This window comes from Piliocolobus tephrosceles, chromosome 8 (genome assembly GCF_002776525.5).
Source record: "Piliocolobus tephrosceles isolate RC106 chromosome 8, ASM277652v3, whole genome shotgun sequence".
NCBI classification, from domain to species: domain Eukaryota; kingdom Metazoa; phylum Chordata; class Mammalia; order Primates; family Cercopithecidae; genus Piliocolobus; species Piliocolobus tephrosceles.
Genome location: NC_045441.1, coordinates 1,302,210 through 1,322,759, shown reverse-complemented (window position 1 = coordinate 1,322,759; position 20,550 = coordinate 1,302,210). Strand labels below are relative to the sequence as shown.

Here is a 20,550-nt window from a genome sequence, read left to right as displayed (position 1 = left end):
TTTGCTCCTTTTATATTCTCAGTGTTTCTGCTTCCTGGATTCCTGCCCAAAGATGCTGTCCTCTAGCTCTGCTGGAACCAGCTGGTGATGTCTCAGCTTAAAATTTAGATTCTATTTCTTCTTTACTGCCACCCTCCCCCAACAACTTCTCATTTCCTTGGAGCTTTGGGAAAGAAGGCCTGCTGGGTGTGGAACTAATGACAGCACCATCAGCCAGAGAGAAACGGAGGCCATTTCTCCAGCACCCAAGAGTCCAAAGCTTTACTTTCTTTTTTATGGATACATAATAATTGTACACATAGCTGTAGTCACCCTACTGAGATATTGAGCATTGGAACTTACTCCTTCTATCTAACTGAATGTTTATACCCATCGACTAACGTCTGTTTCTTCCCCACCACCCTGCTCCACCGACACACCCCTCCCAGCCTCTAGTATCTTTCATTCTACTCTCTTATCTCCATGAGATTGGCCTTGTAAGCTACTACTTATGAGTGAGAATTGGTGATATTTGTTTCCCTGACGGCATTGATGTAAATCCCTCCAGTTCCCTCCATGTTGCTGCAAATGACAGCATTTCACTTTCTTGTGGCTGAATAGTATTCCACTGTGTATATACACCACATTTGGTCCACTGATGGATGCTTGGGCTGATTCCATATCTTGGCTACTGTGAATGGTGCTGCAGTAAGCATGGCGTATGGGTATCCTTTGATGCACTGACTCCTTTCCTATGGATAAATATCCAATAATGGGATTGCTGGCTCATAGGGTAGTTCTATTTTTAGTTTTTTGAAAAATTACACTGTTTTCCATTGTGGCTGTACTAATTTACATCATCACCAACAATGTATCAGAGTTCCCTGTTCTCCATGTGATTGCCAGCATTTTTTTGGGTCTTTTTAATTCTAGCGATTCTGACTGGGATAAAATGATATCTCATTGTGGCTTTGATTAGCATTTCCTTGATGATTAGTGATACTGGGCATTTTTTTATAGACACGCTGACCATTTGTATGTCTGCTTTTGATAAATGTTTATTCATGTCCCTTGCCCACTTTTTTTCTTTTTTTTTTCTTTTTTTTTGAGGCAGAGTCTCGCTCTGTCACCCGGACTGGAGTGCAGTGGCACAATCTCGGCTCACTGCAAGCTCCGCCTCCCAGGTTTAGGCCATTCTCCTGCCTCAGCCTCCCGAGTAGCTGGGACTATAGGCGGCCGCCACCTCGCCCGGCTAGTTTTTGTATTTTTAGTAGAGACGGGGTTTCACCGTGTTCGCCAGGATGGTCTCGATCTCCTGACCTCGTGATCCACCCGTCTGGGCCTACCAAAGTGCTGGGATTACAGGCTTGAGCCACCGCGCCCGGCCCCTTGCCCACTTTTTAAATGGGATTTTTTTAACTGTTGAGCTGAGTTCTTTGTATATTTTAGATATTAATCCCTTACCAGATGAATAGTTTGCAAATATTTTCTCCCATTCAACAGGCTGTCTCTTCGCTCTGTTGACTGTTTCCTTTGCTGTACAGAAGTTTTTTGTTCGATATAGTTCCATTTGTCTATTTTTGGTTTTGTTGTCTGTGCTTTTGAGATCTTAGCCATAAAATCTTTGCCTACACTAATGTCCTCAAGTGTTTCCCTGTGTTTTATTTTAGTAGTTTTATAGTTTCAAGTGTTACATTTAAGTCTTAATCCATCTTAAGTTTTTTAAATGGTGAGAGTTAAGAGTCTAGTTTCAATCTTCTGCATATGGATAATCCAAAATTTTCCTAGCACCAATTATTGAAGAGGGTATCCTGGCATCTTTATCAAACATCAGTTGGTTGTAAATCTGTGGATATATTTCTGGGTCTATTCTGTTCTGTTGGTCTATGTGTCTGCTGTTAATGCCATTGTTATGCTGTTTTGGTCATTATAGACTTATCATATATTTCAAAGACAGGTACTGTGATGCCTCCAGCTTTGTTATTTTTGCTATGGATTGCTTTGGCTATGTGGGCTCTTTTTGGGTTCCACAAGAATTTTAGGTTTTTTTGTTTTGTTTTGTTTTTTGCTATTTCTGTAAAAAATGATACTGGTATTTTGATAGAGATTGCACTGAGCCATTAGATTCATCTGGGGAGTATGGTTACTTTAATACTGTTAATTCTTCTGATTCATGAGCATGGGATGTCTTTCCATTTATTTGTGTCTTCTTCAGTTTCTTTCATCAATGTTTTGTATTTTTCTTTGTAGAGATCTTTCACCTCCTTGGTTCAATTAATTCCTAGGTATGTTTTTCTTTTATAGCTATTGTAAATGGAATCAACTTCTTGATTTCTTTCTCAGCTAGTTCATTATTGGTGTATAGAAATGCTACTGATTTTTGTATGTTGTTTTTGTATCCTGCAACCTTACCGAATTTATTTATCAGATATAGGAGTTTTTTGGTGGAGTCTAGGTTGTTCTAGATATAAGATCATGTCATCTGCAAAGAGAACAATCTGACTTCCTCTTTTCCAATTTAGATGACTTTTATTCCTTTCTTTTGCCTGACTGTTGTGGCTAGGACTTACAGTACTACAAATAGGTGTGATGAAAGTGGGCATCTTTGTTTTGTTCCAGTTATCAGAGGAAAGGATTTCAGCTTTTCCCCATTCAGTGTGATGTTAGCTGTGGGTTTTTCATATATAGACTTTATCATATTGAGGTATGTTCCTTCTATGCCTAGTTTGTTGAGAGTTTTTATTATAAAGGGATGTTGAATTTTATTAAATGCTTTTTACGCATCTGTTGAGGTGATCACATGGTTTTTGTCCTTTATTCTGTTGGAGTGATGTATCACATTTATGGATATGTGTATGTTGAACCATCCTTGCATCCCTGGGATAAATCTCACATAAGCATGGTGTATTATCTTTCCGATGCGCTGTTAGATTCAGTTTGCTAGTATTTTTGTTGAGGACTTTTGCATCTATGTTTACCAGGGATAATGGACTGTAGTTTCTTTGTTGTTATGTCCTTGTCTGGTTTTGGTATCTGGGTAACACTGGCCTCATAAAATGAGTTAGAAAGAATTTCCTCTCCTTTAATTTTTTGGAATAGTTTGAGGAGAATTGGTATTAGTTCTTCCTTGAAAGTTTGGCAGAATTTGTCAGTGAAACCATTTGGCCCTGAGTTTTTCTTTGTTGGGAGACATTACTGATTCAATCTCATTACGCTTTATTAGTCTGTTCAGATTTTATGTTTCTTTCTGATTCAATCTTGGTAGGTTGTATGTGTTCAGGAATTTATCCATTTCTCCTAGGTTTTCCAATTTGTTAGTGTATAGTTGTAAGAGTCTCAAACGATATTTTGCATTTCTGTGGTATCAGTTATAATGTCTCCTTTTGCATTTCTGATTTTGTTTACTTAGGTAATCTGTCTTTTATTCTTCTTAAGTCCAGCTAGCAGTTTATTGATTTTGTTTATCTTCCCTAAAACCCAGTTTTGTTTAATCATTTGTATTGTTTTTAAGCCTTTGTTTCATTTAGTTCTGCTCTGATCTTTATTATTTCTTTCCTTCTACTAATTTTGGGTTTGCTTTGTCCTTGATTTTCTAGTTCCTTGAGGTGTATCCCTAGATTGTTTGAAATCTTTCTGCTTTTTTCTGATGTAGGCATTTATTGTAGGCTCTTAGCACCACTTCTGCTATATCCCATTGGTTTTTGTATGTTGTACTTCGATTTTCATTTGTTTCAAGAAATTTTTAAATTTCCTCCTTAATTTCTTCCTTGACCCAAAGGTCATTCAGGAACATGTTATTTAATTTCCATGTATTTGTACAGATTGCAAAGTTCCTCATTATTGATTTCCAGTTTTATTCCATTGTGGTCTAAGAAGACATTGATATAATTTCAGTCTTTTAAAAGTTGTTGACATTTGTTTTATGTCCTAACATATGGTCTATCTTGGAGAATGTTCCATGTATTGATGAAAAGAATGTGCATTCTGTAGCTATTAGATGAAATGGTCTGTAGATGTCTTGTTAGACCCATTTAGTCTAAAGTGCAGTTTAAATTCAATGTTTCTTTGCTATTTTTCAGTCAAGATGACCTGTCTAATGCTGAGAGGGGGATGCTAAAGTCCCCAACTATTCCTGTATTGTTGTCTCTCCCTGTAGATCTAATAATATTTGCTTTATATATCTGAGTGCTCCAGTGTTGGGTCCATATATGTTTAGAATTGTTATATCCTCTTGCTGAATTGATAACTTTATCACTACACAATAACCTTCTTTGTCTCTTTCTACTGTTTTTTACTTAAAGTATTTTATGTAAGTGTAGCTACTCCTGTTCACTTTTGGTTTCTGTTTGCACGAAATAATCTTTTTCCATCTCTTTACTTTCAGTCTACATGTGTCTTTACAAGTGAGTTCAGTTTCTTGTACACAGCATATAGTTGGGTCATGGTTTGTTTTTGTTTTTATCCATTCGGTCAGTCTATCTTTTTGGATATTTTAATCCATTTAAATTCAAGGTTATTATTGATATGTCAGGGCTTATTCTAGTCATTAATTGATTTCTGGTTGGTTTATATATCCTTTGTTCCCTTCTTTCTCTCTTACTGTTTATTTTTGAGGTTTGGTGGTTTTCTGTAGTGGTGACATTTGGGTCCTTTCTCTTCCTTATTTGTGTGTTTGCTCTACCAATGGGTTTTATACTTTTGTACATTTTCATAATGGTAGATATTGTTCTTTCACCTCAGCTGTGGGAATTCATTAAGCATGTCTTGTAGGGCTAGTCCAGTGGAGATGAGTTCCCTCAGCTTTTACTTATCTAGGAAATACTTTATTTCTCTTTCATTTATGAAGGATAACTTTTATGTGTATAGTACTCTTGGCTGACAAGTTATTTTTTGCCCTAGTACTTTGAATATATCACTCCATTTTCTCTTGGCAAGTAAGGTTTCTTTTTATTTATTTATTTATTTATTTATTTATTTATTCATTTATTTATTTATTTATTTTTTTGAGACGGAGTCTCGCTCTGTCGCCCAGGCTGGAGTGCAGTGGCCGGATCTCAGCTCACTGCAAGCTCCACCTCCCGGGTTCACACCATTCTCCTGTCTCAGCCTCCCGAGTAGCTGGGACTACAGGCACCTGCCACCTCACCCGGCTAGTTTATTGTATTTTTTAGTAGAGACGGGATTTCACTGTGTTAGCCAGGATGGTCTCGACCTCCTGACCTTGTGATCCGCCCGTCTCGGCCTCCCAAAGTGCTGGGATTACAGGCTTGAGCCACTGCGCCCCGCCAGCAAGTAAGGTTTCTGCTGATAAATCCACTGTTAGTCTGATGGGGCTTCTCTTATAAGTGACTAGATGCTTTTCTTTTGGTGTTTTTGGAATTCTGTCTTTAACTTTTGATAATTTGACTCTAACGTGCCATGGAGAAGACCTTTCTGAATTTTATCTATTTATTTGTGGATCTCTGAGCCTCCTGTATCTGGATATCTAAATCTCGTGCGAGACTTGGGAAGTTTTCAGCCGTTATTTTGTTAAATCAGGTTTCTATCCCTTTGGTTTTCTTTTCACCTTCTGGGACATCAAAAATTCAAATACTCATTGCTTTATGGTGACTCATATATCACATAGTCTTTGTTCATCTTTAAATTCTGAAATTCCTTCTGCTCTCTCATCTAGTCTACTGCTGAAGCTTACTATTGTATTGTATAACTATTTTAAATTAATAATTTAAAAATTATTCAGTCAATGAAGTAATTAGTTCCTGGATATCTGTTTGGTTCTTTTTTTACAAAATTTATCTCTTTGGTAAATTTCTCATTCATGTATTGAATTGTTTTTTGGATTATTTTGTATTATTTATCTGTCTCTTTTATCTGACATCCTTAATATCACTATTTTGAATTTTTTTTGGTATTTCATAATTTCTTTTTCATTGGAATCTGTTGCTGGAGAATTACTGTGTTCCTTTGGAAGTGTTAAACTTCCTTGCATTTTCACATTTCTTGTGTCCTTATGTTGATATCTGCACATCTGGTGTAACAGTTGCTTCTTCTAATTTTTTGGATTTGCCTTCATAAAGGAGGGCTTTTTCCTGAAGATGTATCTATGGTGTTGATTGAGTAGGGCACTTTGGCTTTGATTCTGGATGAAGCAGTAGTGTAGTCTCCATATAATTTATTTGGCTGTAAACACCATCAGTGGTGTCTGTGATTTCCTCAGCGGCTTAGGGTGTGGTTGTTAGTAGAGGCTCTGGTGAAATTTTGCTGGGGACAGGGACACCAGGTGGGCCAATCCTTGGGCCCCAGTGGTGGCAGCAGTGGGCTGAGTGTGCCTGTCCTTAGCTCCCAGGGTGGTCCAGACAGGCTCATTCTTGGTGTTCTAGATGGGTTGCTCAGGTGCTGGCAATGGCTGCAGGGGGCCAAGCAGGTGGGTGGGTTCTCAGGACCCTGGACAGCAGGCATGCTGTTGGCGGTGACAGTAGCAGTGGTGGGATAACCCCCTGGCTCCTTAGCAGTATGCACTGGTATTGCCGGTGGCTGTGACAGGCTGAGCAGGCCAGTCCCCAGGCCCAGGGGTGGTGTGTAGGAGTGGGTGCCACCTGTGATGGTACAGCAGGTTGGGTGGGCCCGTCCTCAGGTCCCCAGGAGGAGTGCTTAGGTGCTGATAAGTGGCTGATAAGTGCTTAGGTGCTGATAAGTGGCTTAGGTGGTGGACAGTGCAGGGTGAACCCAGGGCCCTGGATGGTGTTGCTCATACTCGGGGAGGTAGAACAAGCTGAGTGGGCCTGTCCTCAGGACCCCTGGTGGTGTGTGCAGTTGCTGGCTGTGGTCAGCAGGGCTGGGATGACCCCCAGGCTCCTGGTAGGGGTGGCAGTGACTGCACTGTGGCCCTGCTCCTGCGGAGGTGTGCTTCAGACCCAGGTGGCCGCTGTGGGTGGGAGAGTCTGACCTCAGGGTGCCTGGAAGCAAAGTCTGTCCTCAAGGTGAGTGATAATGCCCAGGAGCCCCACCACTGGGGATCACTGCCAATGGCTTGTGCTTTGCCTCTGGTGGCAGCAGCCAGCAGTGGTGGTGGCTGTGGGCAGGGGGTGTCAGTGGGCCTGCAGGATATGGAGATGCAGAGGCTGTCGGGACCCAGAGCGGAATGGTCTGTTGGGACCCAGGGCAGAATGGTCTGGTGGGGCTGGGCTGTCCAAGCAGCACTGCACAGTAGCTGGTCAGGGCTCGGGCGTGTGGGGCACAGTGTGGGCTCCCTCTCTGGAGCAGGACATCACACAGTCTCCCTGTGAGTCTCCCTACGTGAGTCTTGGGGCTGTGAGTCTTGAGGGGCTTTCCTGTGGCTCGGATTGCAGGAGCCTGTGGTGGGAATGTGGACCACGGGGGTCTCTCGCTTTCCCTTTTCTCACAGTGGGGAACTTCTCTGTGTTCCCAGCCGATCCCAGTCCGGGAGGAGCTGCCACGCTTCACCTCCCTCCTTGCCATAGGTGCTTCCTGTCACTTCTCTATTGAATTCCAGCTTCTCTCTCGCATCTGTTTGAAGTGTGGCTACCTACTTGCTGTTCTGGTTCTTCTTTACGAAGGAGGCCAGTACCAGGTGCCTGTGGTCAGGTGGCCCCTGAAGCCCCTCTCATTCCAGGCTCCAAACTTTCCTTTTAAAGGCTGCACCCCGCAGAGCTGACTTCAACCCTACCTTCAGTCTTTTAATGTGATATTTGACATTTACAAAGACGTGCTAAACAGGCTTCCTGCCTATCAAAAAATGATTCAGTTAGAAAATTCTAAAAAAAAAATTGAGATTATTTCCAGTTTTCTCTGATGAGACATAAAATTTACAATTGAAAAGCAGAAACAGACGTTTTTAAAAAATCATTCACTGAACATTCACCAAGATCGACCATATCCTGGGCCATTAAACAAACTTCAACAAATATAAAATAACCAAAATTATATGAAGTGTGTTCTCTGATCATAATGGAATCAAATTAGATTATCAATAGCAGAAAGACAATAGAATCTCCAAACACATGGAAACTGAATAGCACACTTCCAACTAATTCATGGGTCACAGAGAGTATCTCAAAGGAAATAAAAATACAGACAACTGCATGAAAATGAAAGCACAGAGTGTCAAAACATGTGGGATGCAGCTAAAGCAGCATGGAGGCAGAAATGTACAGCACTAAACGTTCACACTGGAAACGAGGAAAGGCCTTCAACCAATAACCAACATGGCTACCTCAAGAAAGCAGAAAAGGGAGAGCAAAATACACTCAAAGCAAGCAGAGGAAGGAAATAATAAAGAGTAGAAATCAATAAAGTTGAAAATGAAGAAGACCATGAAGAAGAGAAGACCTGGAACAAGAGTCTGGTTCTAAAAAATCAAAAAACAAAAACAACAACAGCAGCAGCAAAACAACAACAAAAAACAAAAACAAAAAAACAAGCAATAAAATTGATGAACCTCCAGTAGGAATGAGAACATGAAAAAGCCAGAAGATACCAATCATCAATATTAGAAATAAAAAACAGGACATCACTACAGATCCTCCAGCCGTTAAGAAGGTGGTACTGCAAACATTTTCGTACTCACAAATCTGAATTCTTAGAGGATCAACTCCTTGAAAACCACCAACTCCCAAAACTCAGCCAAGATGAAACAGACAACCTGGATAGTCCTAAAACCATTTATAAATGGAATTTTTTTTTTTTTTTTTTTTTTTTTTGAGACAGAGTCTCACTCTGTCACCCAGGCTGGAGTGCAGTGGCACGATCTTGGCTCACTGCAAGCTCCGCCTCCCAGGTTCATGCCATTCTCCTGCCTCAGCCTCCCAAGTAGCTGGGACTACAGGTGCCCACCACCACACCTGGCTAATTGTTTTGTATTTTTTAGTAGAGATGGGGTTTCACCGTGTGAGCCAGGATGGTCTCAATCTCCTGACCTCGTGATCTGCCTGCCTCGGCCTCCCAAAGTGCTGGGATTATGGGCGTAAGCCACCGCGCCCAGCCCTATAATATTAAAAATCTTCCCAAAAAGAAGTCCTCAGTCCCAGAGAGTTTCACTGGAAAATTCTACCAAACACTTAAAGAGAAATTGACACCAATTTTACACAATCCCTTCCAGATCACAGAAGTGGGAATACTTTCAAACATAGGAGACCATATGACTCTGATACCAACACCAGACAAAGATAACACACACAAAAAGACAACTACAGATCAATATCTCTCATGAACTTACACGCAAAAGTCCTCCACCACGTACTAGCAAAGTGAATCCAACAGCATACGAAAAGAATTATAAACCGTGACCAAGTGGAATTTACGTACACAAAGCTGGTTTGACATTTGCAAATCAGTCAATATAATCTCACATATCAACAAGCTGAGAAGAAAAACCATATGATCTTGTCAAATGATGCAGTAAGAGCACGTGAACAGAAGAAAGATTTATCCATGTCAAAAACTCTCAACCAATTAGTAATAGTGAGGAGTAACTTCAATTTGATACAAAAATCATCCTTAACAGTGAACCACTGAGTGTTTTCCCTCTCAGGTGAGAAGCAGGCAAGGATGTCTGGTCTCATCACTCTTATTCAGCATCGCACTAGAAATCCTAGACACTGCAAAGCATGCAAGAAAAGGAAATGAAAGCCATACAGGTTAGAAAGGAAGAGCCGCAGGAAGGTGGGTGTGGCTATGAAGGAACCCAGATGATTTTTGTGGCCTTGGAAACATTCAAGATCTTGATTATCGTGGTAGATACACAAACCTACACATGTGACAAATTGGACAGGACTAAACCCACACATATGCACAAAAGAGAAAAAACAAAACTGGAGAAACCCAAATCAGATCTGTGAATTGCATCATCAGTGTCAGTATTCTGGATGTGATGCAATACTACAGTTTTGCAAATGTCAGCTTGGCAGAAACTGGGTTAGATGTACATGATCTCAATATAATTTCATATAATTGCATGTGAATCGGTGATAGTCTCAATAAAAATCTCAGTTAAACATGGCTGAGTGTGGTGGCTCATGCCTGTAATCCCAGCACTTTGGGAGGCTGAGGCAGGCGGATCACCTGAGGTCAGGAGTTCGAGAGCAACCTGGCCAACATGGTGAAACCCCATCTTTATTAAAAATACAAAAAAGTTAGCCAGACGTGGTGGCCGGCGCCTGTAGTCCCAGCTACTTGGGAGGCTGAGGCAGGAGAATTGCTTGAACCTTGGAGGCGAAGGTTGCAGTGAGCCAAGAATGAACCACTGCACTCCAGCCTGGGCGACAGAGCAAGACTTTGTCTCAAAAAAAGAAAAACAAACAAAACAAACAAACAAACAAACAAAAATCAGTTAAACAAAAGCGGAGAGCAGAGCAAAGGCAGAGTATGGGAAGAACTTCTGGGATCAATTCACAGCAGCACGCTGCTTTTCATTTTATCTTTTATTGGCGAGGAGGGGCTGTTGGTCTCAGAGGGTCAAGAAATTTGTGTTCTGTTCCTCCCGTGTCACTCATTTGACATAGACCTTGAATCGATGGTGAGACCGTTCCAGGAGATTGGCAAGGAGAAAGCTAGGCTGCCAAGGGTCAAGGAGAACTTAAGGTATTTGAGGTCAGAGCAATGATTAGACTGAAAGGGAGTGGGGAGCCATCCTGGCAGCTCCAGGGGCATCACAGTCAGGGAGCTGCCGATTTTGAGCGAGGGAGACCTGAACATATTTGTGGGAGGAGGGAAAGGATCCAACAGTAAAAAGATTGGAAGAAGTAATGACGCCATGAAGAGGGACAGGGGAAGAAGGGAACAGGATGACGGAGCACCCTTAGAGAGGCCCGACTGCATCGTTTGAGAGGAAAGGGGAGAGAGGCAAGGGTAAGGACCTGGAAATGGTGGGTGAAACGGGAAGGCAAGGAATCCATCCTGGTGGCCTTGGCCTCTGCAAATGTCACCCGCTGGGAGTGCAGTAAGGCTGGGAGTCCAAAAACGGGAGCAGCACGGGGTGGAGCTGGCGACCACTGAACTCCCGTAGAGCCAAGTTCAGAAGGCTGAGCCCATCCAGCTCTGGGGAAGAGACAAGCAGCAGCCCTGGGTGACTTAAAAAAATAATTTTCCTAGTGTTTTTTGTGGTTGTTGTTGTTGAGACAGAGTCTCACTCTGTTACCCACACTGGAGTGCAGTAGCATGATCTCGGCTCACTGCAACCTCTGCCTCTCGGATTCAAGTGATTCTCCCGCCTCTAGCCTCCTGAGTAGCTGGGATTACAGGCGCCTGCCACCACGTCCAGTTAATTTTTGTATTTTTCATAGAGACGGAGTTTCACCATGTTGGCCAGGCTGGTCTTGAACTCCTAACCTTGTGTTTCACCTGCCTCAGTCTCCCCAAGTGCTGGGATTATAGGCGTGAGCCACCGCGCATGGCCCTAATTATCCCAGTTTTAACTTTCATTATAAAGGGAGTACAGACTCGTGGTATAAATTAGAAAATGCAGAAAAATACAAAGAAATATGCCAAAACTACTCATAATCATACCACATAGGGATAACAAGTCTTAAATTTGTGTGACATATTTCTTCCAAGGTCTTTTATCTGTTCATATTTCATACAGTGTATTTTAATAAAATTTGGATCTCATAGTTTTGTATACTATTATTTCACAATGTTATATCATGACCATTTTTGCGCACAATTTTTGATCTTCAGAGTTTTGTTTTTTCAACAACTACAAAATATTTCTTATATTGTCATTCTATACTTTTTTCCAATCCTCCCCATCTGGAACATCTGAATGCTTTTCACGTTTTTTCCAACTACAAATAACTGTAACGAGTTGCCTTGTATATAAATCTCTGCGTGCATCTGTGATTATTTTCTCGGGGTAACTTCATTAGCTAATGTTTTCCAGATGCATCAGCTGGCCTGTGAGCAGAGAAGGAATGGGTTCGAACTGACCAGATGGAGATAATGCAAACTCACAGAGCTTAGAAGGGCGTAGGGAGAAGGGCTCTGGGAGCGAGGGTTGGGGAAGAACAGGCTGGGAGGCACCAGGAGAATCATGCAAGGAGGTGAGGGAATTAGAAATTGAAGTCTAGATGAAGAGCGAGTTCAGCACGACCAAAGGTGTGGCTGCATAGCTGGAACCTGATTCTCCACCCCCTGTCCCCAGAGCTCCTTCCTTGAGCCAAGGTCACCCTCCACAGTCCACGTGCCATACTCTGCCAGGCATTATCAGTACTGATGCCTGATCTCCCCAGCTGAGCTGATTGCAAGTACTCTAAAACTCTGGGGCTTCCTCGTGATCCACCTCCGCCCTTGCTTGATTCTGGAAGTCGTAGCGGTACACACCTCTTTGACGACTGACTTAAGAGACGCGAAGAAGGAATACTCACTGTCTTCATGAGTCCAGACAAGCTGAGGTGTGCTTGGAGGCCCGTCCCCAGGGGTGGTGAAGCACAGGACGGAAGTGAAGTAGGCGGTAAACTTCTTCAGGTTCGTTATGTGTCCGTGGTGGACTCCGTGGAAATCTGGGGCAATAGTGACCACGGTGACAGCCTCGGGGGCATCTGCCGGCCATGCCAGAAGCTGAGATGGAAGAGGGTGAAAAAGATAGCCTGTTTTCAATGGTGCTTCTCCACACTCATGTCTGCAGCAGAATTTTGTTTTGCAATGAATACGTCTTTTAAAATGTAAAGTCATAATTAAGAAAGTCCATAAATCTTACATCTTATAATCACACTTCAAAAAAGCTGATAAAAATATATTTTATAGGTTTCTGTATACAAGCATGTATATTTACATGTATTTTATACTTGTATATGTAAATAACTACTTAACTCATATTGGAGTAATGGACACTCCCTCAAATCTTCACCCTCTCTTCACTTAAGAAGGTAAAAAAAATGTATAATATATATTACATATATACATATACACATCTGTGACATACACATATATGGTATATATTATATATACATATATAATATATATACTATATAACATATGTAGTATATTATATACACATATATACTATATAACATGTCTACTATATATAATATATACTATATAGTACATATGATATATACCATATAATATATATATTTTAACAGTAAAGAATAAAGATGAAACCATCAGTTAATTCAGCTGAAACAGTGCAATGAAACAAACACAAATATTTTTCTAGAAAGCACCTACTTTGTCTCAAAAAAGACATCCATGATTCAACAGGAATAACCTTAATTATTTATAATTTATATCACACTAGTTTCATGAAAAGGATTTTAGGAGACTGCTTACAATTTTAAAGAAACACAGTCTATATCCACATCCTAAGGAAAGCTGTGTTCATGTTTTGGCAGCATTACGTATGTGTGTGAGTTTTAATTCCTTAGGCACCAAACGTTTCTAGGACTAATTGGGTCTGAAAGTTGACATGCTGCCAGACGCAAAGCGTATTTACGCAGATCAAACTGACAACGAAGTCATCAGATGAACACCGCAGCCTCACCAATGAGACTCGACAGGAGAGGCCAAGAAGGCAAAAGCATCTTGCTTGATCAATACGATTTTCTTTCACAAAAGCTTCTGTCTTTGGATACTTCCGAGGATAAACAAAAGACAGGGGAAATTTCCACCTACTTCTGCCTTTCTGGCAGACAAATCAGTGTTTTAGCAAGTTGAATCCAAATGGGGGCGGGGAAAAATGAACCTTGTGTCTGAGGAAACTCACCCTCTGAATGTGAAATTACCAGGTATTGAGGCAAACTAGATGGAATCCCTTCACTGTACAGAGCTTCCCCTGTCTACCGGCTGTTACAGATGATTAGAGGATCCATTGCAGCTAAAATCAAGGTGGGCTCCCAAATCCAATCAGGAGAAGCTGATCTGAAAGGGAAGATCAGCTGTGCTTTGGGACGGTGTATCCTGGTACATCAGTGAAGTTAACACACTCTGGTAGCTACAGACACAAGAAGTCGGATGGTGAAAATTTGTCTATGTGTCTAATTCAGTCCGGGCAGGTAGCTGGAATCAACTGGTCTCAGTTCTTTAGATAGAACTCTCCCTGAAGTAGAAAGCGGGGAGAGAAAAATATCCTTTCTCCATGGAAATACCACTCATGCTGTTGCCTTTGCTCGGGGCCTGTGTTCTCCTGAGAGGACCTCCTTCTGGGAAGAAGTGGTTTGTGCAAATGTTGGTTCTACTCATTGAGACAGGTCTCCCACCTGCTGTTTAAAAATCAATGGCCTTTCTCATAAGAAATTGCTCACTGATTTTTGAACCATCCTCTTGATAACTAGGAATTTGAATTTCTGAACCTGCAGAGCTGATGCCAAGACTTTGGAATAAATGGTGGTCTCACCGAGGTCAAGACGGCTCTTGAGGCCGTCTTGGTGCAACCGGCTCTTGAGGCACAGGAGGGGCCGCCTCCAGCTGCGTCACATTGTGGCTCCAGACAACGACAGCCGCCCACCGGCCCTGAACCCAGGCCACATACCTTGTATCCCTGGTTGATGCCGTTGATAAACTGCTGAGGTGGAGGGTTCCACAGGAACTGAATGGTGGTGGAGTTCACGGCTTCCGTCTGCACGTTCTGCGGGGGCGCGGTGGGCACTGTGGCAGGGCGGTCATTGATGACAGCAGAACAAATGGCAGGAGGCACCATGGGGAGGAGAGACGGAAAGGAAACCCTTAGCTGCCATCACGCTCACAGGCAATGACTTCACTGAGACCAAGGAAGTGCGATGAATGTTTTGGGAAGCTTACAGTGGCATTACCAAGAAACAGAATTGGGCTATTGGGCTATTTTTCATTTTCTCTTGCAGAATTCTTTAAGGCAGAGGAGGCAGAAAGGTGGACTAGACCATCCTCTCATTTCACAGATGGGCCTTTCCTGTGGTTCCAAGGCGGACGGCAAGCAAAGCTTTCTCTAATTTCTGTTTCAATGAACAGATATTTGAGATCAAGGCAAGGTTTCATCTAGAAATCCTTCCTCAATATACACCACTATGTTTCAAGCTGAATTGTTCCTTACATGGAAAAAAAACAAAACAAAAATAAACAAACAAAAAAAACAAGCAAACAAAATCATCATCTTCCTCCCATATACACTGTTGGAGGCTATATTTCTTTTTGTCTGTCAATGGGGACAATCATTTTTTGATTTTCCGTGGTTTCTCTCTTTTACAGAACAGCTACTGAACCCAAATACATACCTGCCAAATGACTGCCTTTGAGGCATGCCCTTTCTAGTGGACACACTTGTGTAACTGTAAGAGGCAGATGCTCTGCAGAGCAGTAAACTGGTGAAGGGCAGGTCCCCTGCCTCTGGCCTGAGAGGGCTGGAGGGCCTCGTCTGGACTGTGTTTGGGAGGAAGGGTGGCCTGTGAGGGGTAAGGTCTTGAGAAGGGCACTCTCCGCTGGGAGAGCCGTGGGAAAAGGCAAAGTGTTGCCAAGGAGGCTGGTTGAGGATGGGTGCACGGGGAGCACGACTGGATGAGAGGCAGGGGGAAGCGGGGTGCTGACAGTGCACGGGTCTCTCTGGGATTTCCTACCATGCCCAGCAGCGCAGCTAATCACGCATACAGAAGGCAACGGGGGAACTGAAGGCCTTTCAGAAAGGGCAGTGGGCCTGGCTAGCATCTTCAGGATGGGAACCCCGGTGGCCTGCAGAGAGGGGCCAAGCCTCCGGCTGCACCATCAAGGCTTCTACTGAGTGGAAGGAAGGTCCTGGCTCTTGAGGTGCTTGTTCTAAAAGAGGCACAGAAGCCTAAGGGATCCTATGGATCCAGGCAGAGAAACAAAAACAAGGGTCTTCTTGGCCAGAACACACGGGATCCCATGCGGTCCTGGTGAAAATCGCTACACTATTCTCGGCTTCCTTCCCCAAAAGCCTGTCCCAGGCAGAGATGAGACAAACAGAAACTTGGCCAAGCCCCTCAAGGCTTCTCTTCCCAGGCATGTAGGAGGGCCCTCTGTCCCCATCCATTGCTGGCCATGGCGTGATGCCCCTCAGCCCCCTCTCTAAGTCGCCAGGAAACTGCCCTACTTGCCATCTTGTAAAATGTGTGGGTTAAAAATGGACACAGGGCTTGCTGTGCCTGGGATGCTGAGCATTGGAAAGAACGTCACATTCACCTAAGAACAAGAAAAGCTGAACAAAGTACAAAACAATCACTTTTCCTGAGCCCATGAGACAGCTTAGGCTGCATACCAGCCAAGTGGTCGGACACAAGGAGAGATGGGCCTCTCCAAGGAGTCAGGATGGGTCCACTCACCCGTCACAGAGTGCGGGAGGAGGAGACAATGGAAATTCTGAAATTCACCCCAAATCCTCAGTGAATGGCTGAAGGCTGAATGTGGGCTACGAGAGAGCTTTGGGAGCTGCAGACACACAGCATCCAGAGGAACAAAGACGAGAAGTACGTGTATTTCATGGGTGAATTCCACCAAACATTTGAAGAATAAATTAAACCAATTCTAAAGCATTACCCTGACACCAAAATCAGAAAAAGCCACTGAAGGAAAACTATAGACCAATATCCCTCATTAACTCAAGTTCAAAAAATCCTAAAGCAAATAATTAGAAAATAAAATTCAACAACATATAACAGTCATAATCTGGCCTGATCAAGCGAGGTGTATCTTATACATGCAAGACTGGCTCAAGATGTGAATAGCAATCAAAGTAATTCATCACATCAACAGAATAAAGAAGAAAAACATATGAACATCTTAATAGATTTAGGAAAAGCATTTGGCAAAATTTAATAACCAATTGTGATTTTTTTTAAAAATGAAAAAAAAAAAAAAAAACAAAAACCCTCTCAGCAAAGCAGGAATTTAAAGGAACATTCTAAATTTTAAAAAGGGCACCTATAAAACGCCTACAGCTAATATCTTATTTAAGCTCTAAAAACATAAAATAGATATGTTTAACAAACAGTGTGCAATATCTGTGCACTGAAAACTGCAAAACATGAAGGAAACTAAACACTAAGTCAATAGAGAATCATATCACATGAATGCATTGGAAGAAAACGCAGTAAAGAGGTCAATTCTCCCCCAACTGATCAATATAGTGAATGCAATCCCAATCAAAATCACAGCTACGCTGCACTCCAGCCTGGGTGACAGAGCAAGACCCGGTCTCAAAAACAAAAAAAAAAAACAAAAACCACAACTAGATATTTCTTAGACATTGAAAAGGTGATTCTAAAATTTAAATGGAAAAGCAAGGTAAGAACAGCCAAAGCAAGTCTGAAAAAAAATTGGACAACCTTTACTGTATGATTTCAAAACTAGAAATCAATAGTAATTAAAACAGGGTGTTATTGGAGAAGGGGTGGACACATTGATCAGTGAGAGATAAGACAGGCAAGAAATTACACATGTATCACTGGTTTTCAATAAAAGCACAAAGAAATAGTAATTTCAACAAATGGTTCTGGAAATATTAGATATTCATTCACAAAATAAGACAAAACCCGGATCTATACCTCATACCATTTATAAAACCTAACTCACAATGGATCAGAGGCATAAAGGTAAACCTATAATTATAATACTTCTAGGAAAAATAGTTATGACACCTGGTTAGACAAACATTTCTCAGATACAATACCAAGGACATAATCCATAAAAGAAAAAGAAATAAAACTGACTTCATGATAGACATCTGTTAAGAACACGAAAAGACAGGCCACAGACTAGGAGACAATAAGTGTAAGACAGATATCCAATAAAGCATGTTTATCCAGGCCGGGAGTTGTGGCTCACGGCTCACAACTGGAATGCTAGAACTTGGGGAGGTTGAGACAGGAGGATCGCTTGATGCCAGGAGTTTGAGGCCAGTCTGGGCAACATAGTGAGACAAAGAATTACAAAGTTTAAAAAAAAAAATTAGCTGGGTGTGGTAGTGCGTGCCTGTAGTCCCTGCTACTCGGGAGGCTGAGGCAGGAGGATCCCTTGAGCCCAGGAGTGTGAGGCTGCAGTGAGCAACCAAGTAAGACTTTGTCTCTTAAAAAAAAAAAAAGGAAAAGAACAGAAACTTACTATTCAGAAAGTATAAAGAATTTTCAAAATTCAACTATAAGAAAACCAAAATGTGCACAAAAAGAATAGTCACTTCACCAAAACCAATAGAATGACAGGAAATCCGTGCCTGAAGGGAGCCTCACCATCCCATTTACTGTGATGGGATGCCCTGGACCCCTGTTCGAAGGACTCAAACAACACAAACCGACAGCAATAACAACCCGTGTCGGTGAAGATGTGGAGTGCCCGAGGCCCTCGCGGTATGAGATGGGGATGCCCATGGCACGGCCACCTGGTGGGACTGTTTGGTGCTTTCTTACGAAGTTAAGCATGCGCGAGCCACATGACCTGACAATCCTGCCCCTGGGTAACTGTGCACAAGAGATGTAAAAGTTCACATAAAAAATCTATATGAAGTGGGGCATAGTGGCTCACACTTGTAATCCCAGCATATTGGGAGGCCGAGGTGGGAGGATCGCTTGAGCCCAGGAGGTTGAAACCAGTCTGGGTAACATAGCGAGACCCCATCTCTACAAAAAATAAAAAATAAAAAAAGTAGCTGGGCGTGATGGTGCACACCTATAGTCCCAGCTACTTGGGAGGCTGAGGTCGGGGGATCACTAGAGCTCAGGAGGTTGAGGCTGCAGTGAGCTGTGACTGCACCACTGCACTCCAGCCTGGGCAACAGAGTGAGACCCCGTCTATAAATAAATAAATAAATGTATGTATGTATGTATGTATGTATGTGCGTGATATTCATAGCAGCTTTAATAATCACCCCAAATTGCAAACATCCTAAATGTTTTTAAACCAATGGATAGGAAACAAATTGTAGTGTGTCCATGGAATGGGATGCTGCTCAGTAGTAGAAGAGGACAAAATACTCATACACATGAACACAGGTGAATCTCAAATGCATGACACTAAGGGAAGGAAGCCAGATTCCGAAGACTGCACACTGCACGCTCCATTTATATGACGTTCTGAACTAGGCAAAGATAGAAGAAGAGAAAACAGCAGTGTTTGCCAAACGCTGGGGCAGGGGTAAAGGGGTGAATATAAAAGCACAAAGACTTTTAGGGGAGGTGACAGAAATAGTCATATCTCCATTACGCTGGTGAATGTGGGCTAAAGATGTTTGTGAAAATGTATATATAACTGTACACTAGAAAGGGTGAGTTTTACTGTATGTAAATTATGAAACCACAATAAATCTCACTTTTCAAACATGCTGCAGGCAGGGCATGGTGACTGATGCCTGTAATCCCTACACTTTGGGAGTCTGGTGTGGGAGGGTCGCTTGAGACCAGGAGTTTGAGACCAGCCTGGGCAACAGGGTGAGACTCTGTCTCTACAAAAGTAAAAAATCAGCCGGGCATGGTGGCATGCACCTGTAGTCCTAGCTACTTGGCAGGCTGAGGTGGGAGGATGGTTTAAGCCCAGGAGTTTGAGGTTATGGTGAACTATGATCCTGCCACTGTACTCCAAGCAACAGAGTAATGCCCCATCCCTAAAAAAATAAAGCAATACAAAATGCTGCATATTCTTCGATACTTTTCCCATGAAGAGGTGTTGTCTATGTCTGAAACCTTTCAATGTAGGCTCTGAGACTGCTTGACCAATAGAATATGGCCCAGGTCCTAAGAAACCAGCAGCTTCTGCTGCTTGCCGGGAGCCCTGAGCAGCCATAGGAGTGTGGGGATCCTGAGGCTGCAGGCTGGTGAGGCGAGGGGCAGCTGCCCCAGTGGACAGCCCAGGAAGCCAGCCTTCCCGCCTTCCTAGCCACGGCGCCCACATGTGCACAAAACCATCTTCCGAACTGAATGAGAGGCACAGACGGTCACATATCCAAGCCCTGCTCCAACTCCTCACCCGCAAAATTGTGACATATAAACAGGTGTTTAATCTCCAAGTTTTGGGATAGTCAGTCAGGCAGCAATAGATGACCAGAACGATCTCTGCTGAAAGAAAGAAAAGAAAACAAAAGAGGAGGAAGGAGAAAACAGAAAAGGGAAAAGAAAGAATAAACACCAGGAGCTACTGGGAAAAGACCAACATTTGTTATGACGTTTTCTCTTAGATCCCACAGCCTGTGGGATTGAGGAAGGCATCTCATTCTCGGTAGGTTTAGCTCCGGGGTTTCACGAAGCCCAATTACTGACTCTGGAATGCCAGAATACCAAATATTAAATGTTGTTAAATTCTCTGAAATAAGGCTACACAGATCATACGCAAGAAAAAAAATTTGCATAATTTAAATAAGTAGCTGTCTCCTGTAGATTCAAGAGGACCTCTGTACCTTTGATTGGCTGCAGCACAATCCTCACACCAAGTTCTGGTCCAGCATCCTGGAGGCAGTGCCTCTCCAGGACGCACCATGGTTACAGAGAAACAAACTCCTAACTGAGTTCACCCATTTACCAAGGCATTTTCCCCTCCCTTCTCATTATGTGGGCTACCACAAATCACGAGCTGTCACACTCACTCTGCCCCAGAGCCCTTGCTGTGACACTCACTGAGTCCCTGGCTGTGACACTCACTCTACCTGGG

General features: G+C 42.7%; 1 protein-coding gene across 1 annotated transcript in view; it reads right to left on the bottom strand.

Moving 5' to 3' along the window:
* The window catches only part of SDK1 (sidekick cell adhesion molecule 1), a 985,027-nt gene that overhangs the window by 205,359 nt on the left and 759,118 nt on the right, over positions 1-20,550 (bottom strand). The window contains exons 21-22 of the mRNA XM_026449463.2: positions 14,462-14,577; positions 12,360-12,552 (exon numbers count right to left, since the gene is read on the bottom strand). Of these exons, the coding sequence (XP_026305248.2) occupies positions 12,360-12,552; positions 14,462-14,577 (309 nt within the window). The remainder of the gene's footprint in view (positions 1-12,359; positions 12,553-14,461; positions 14,578-20,550) is intronic.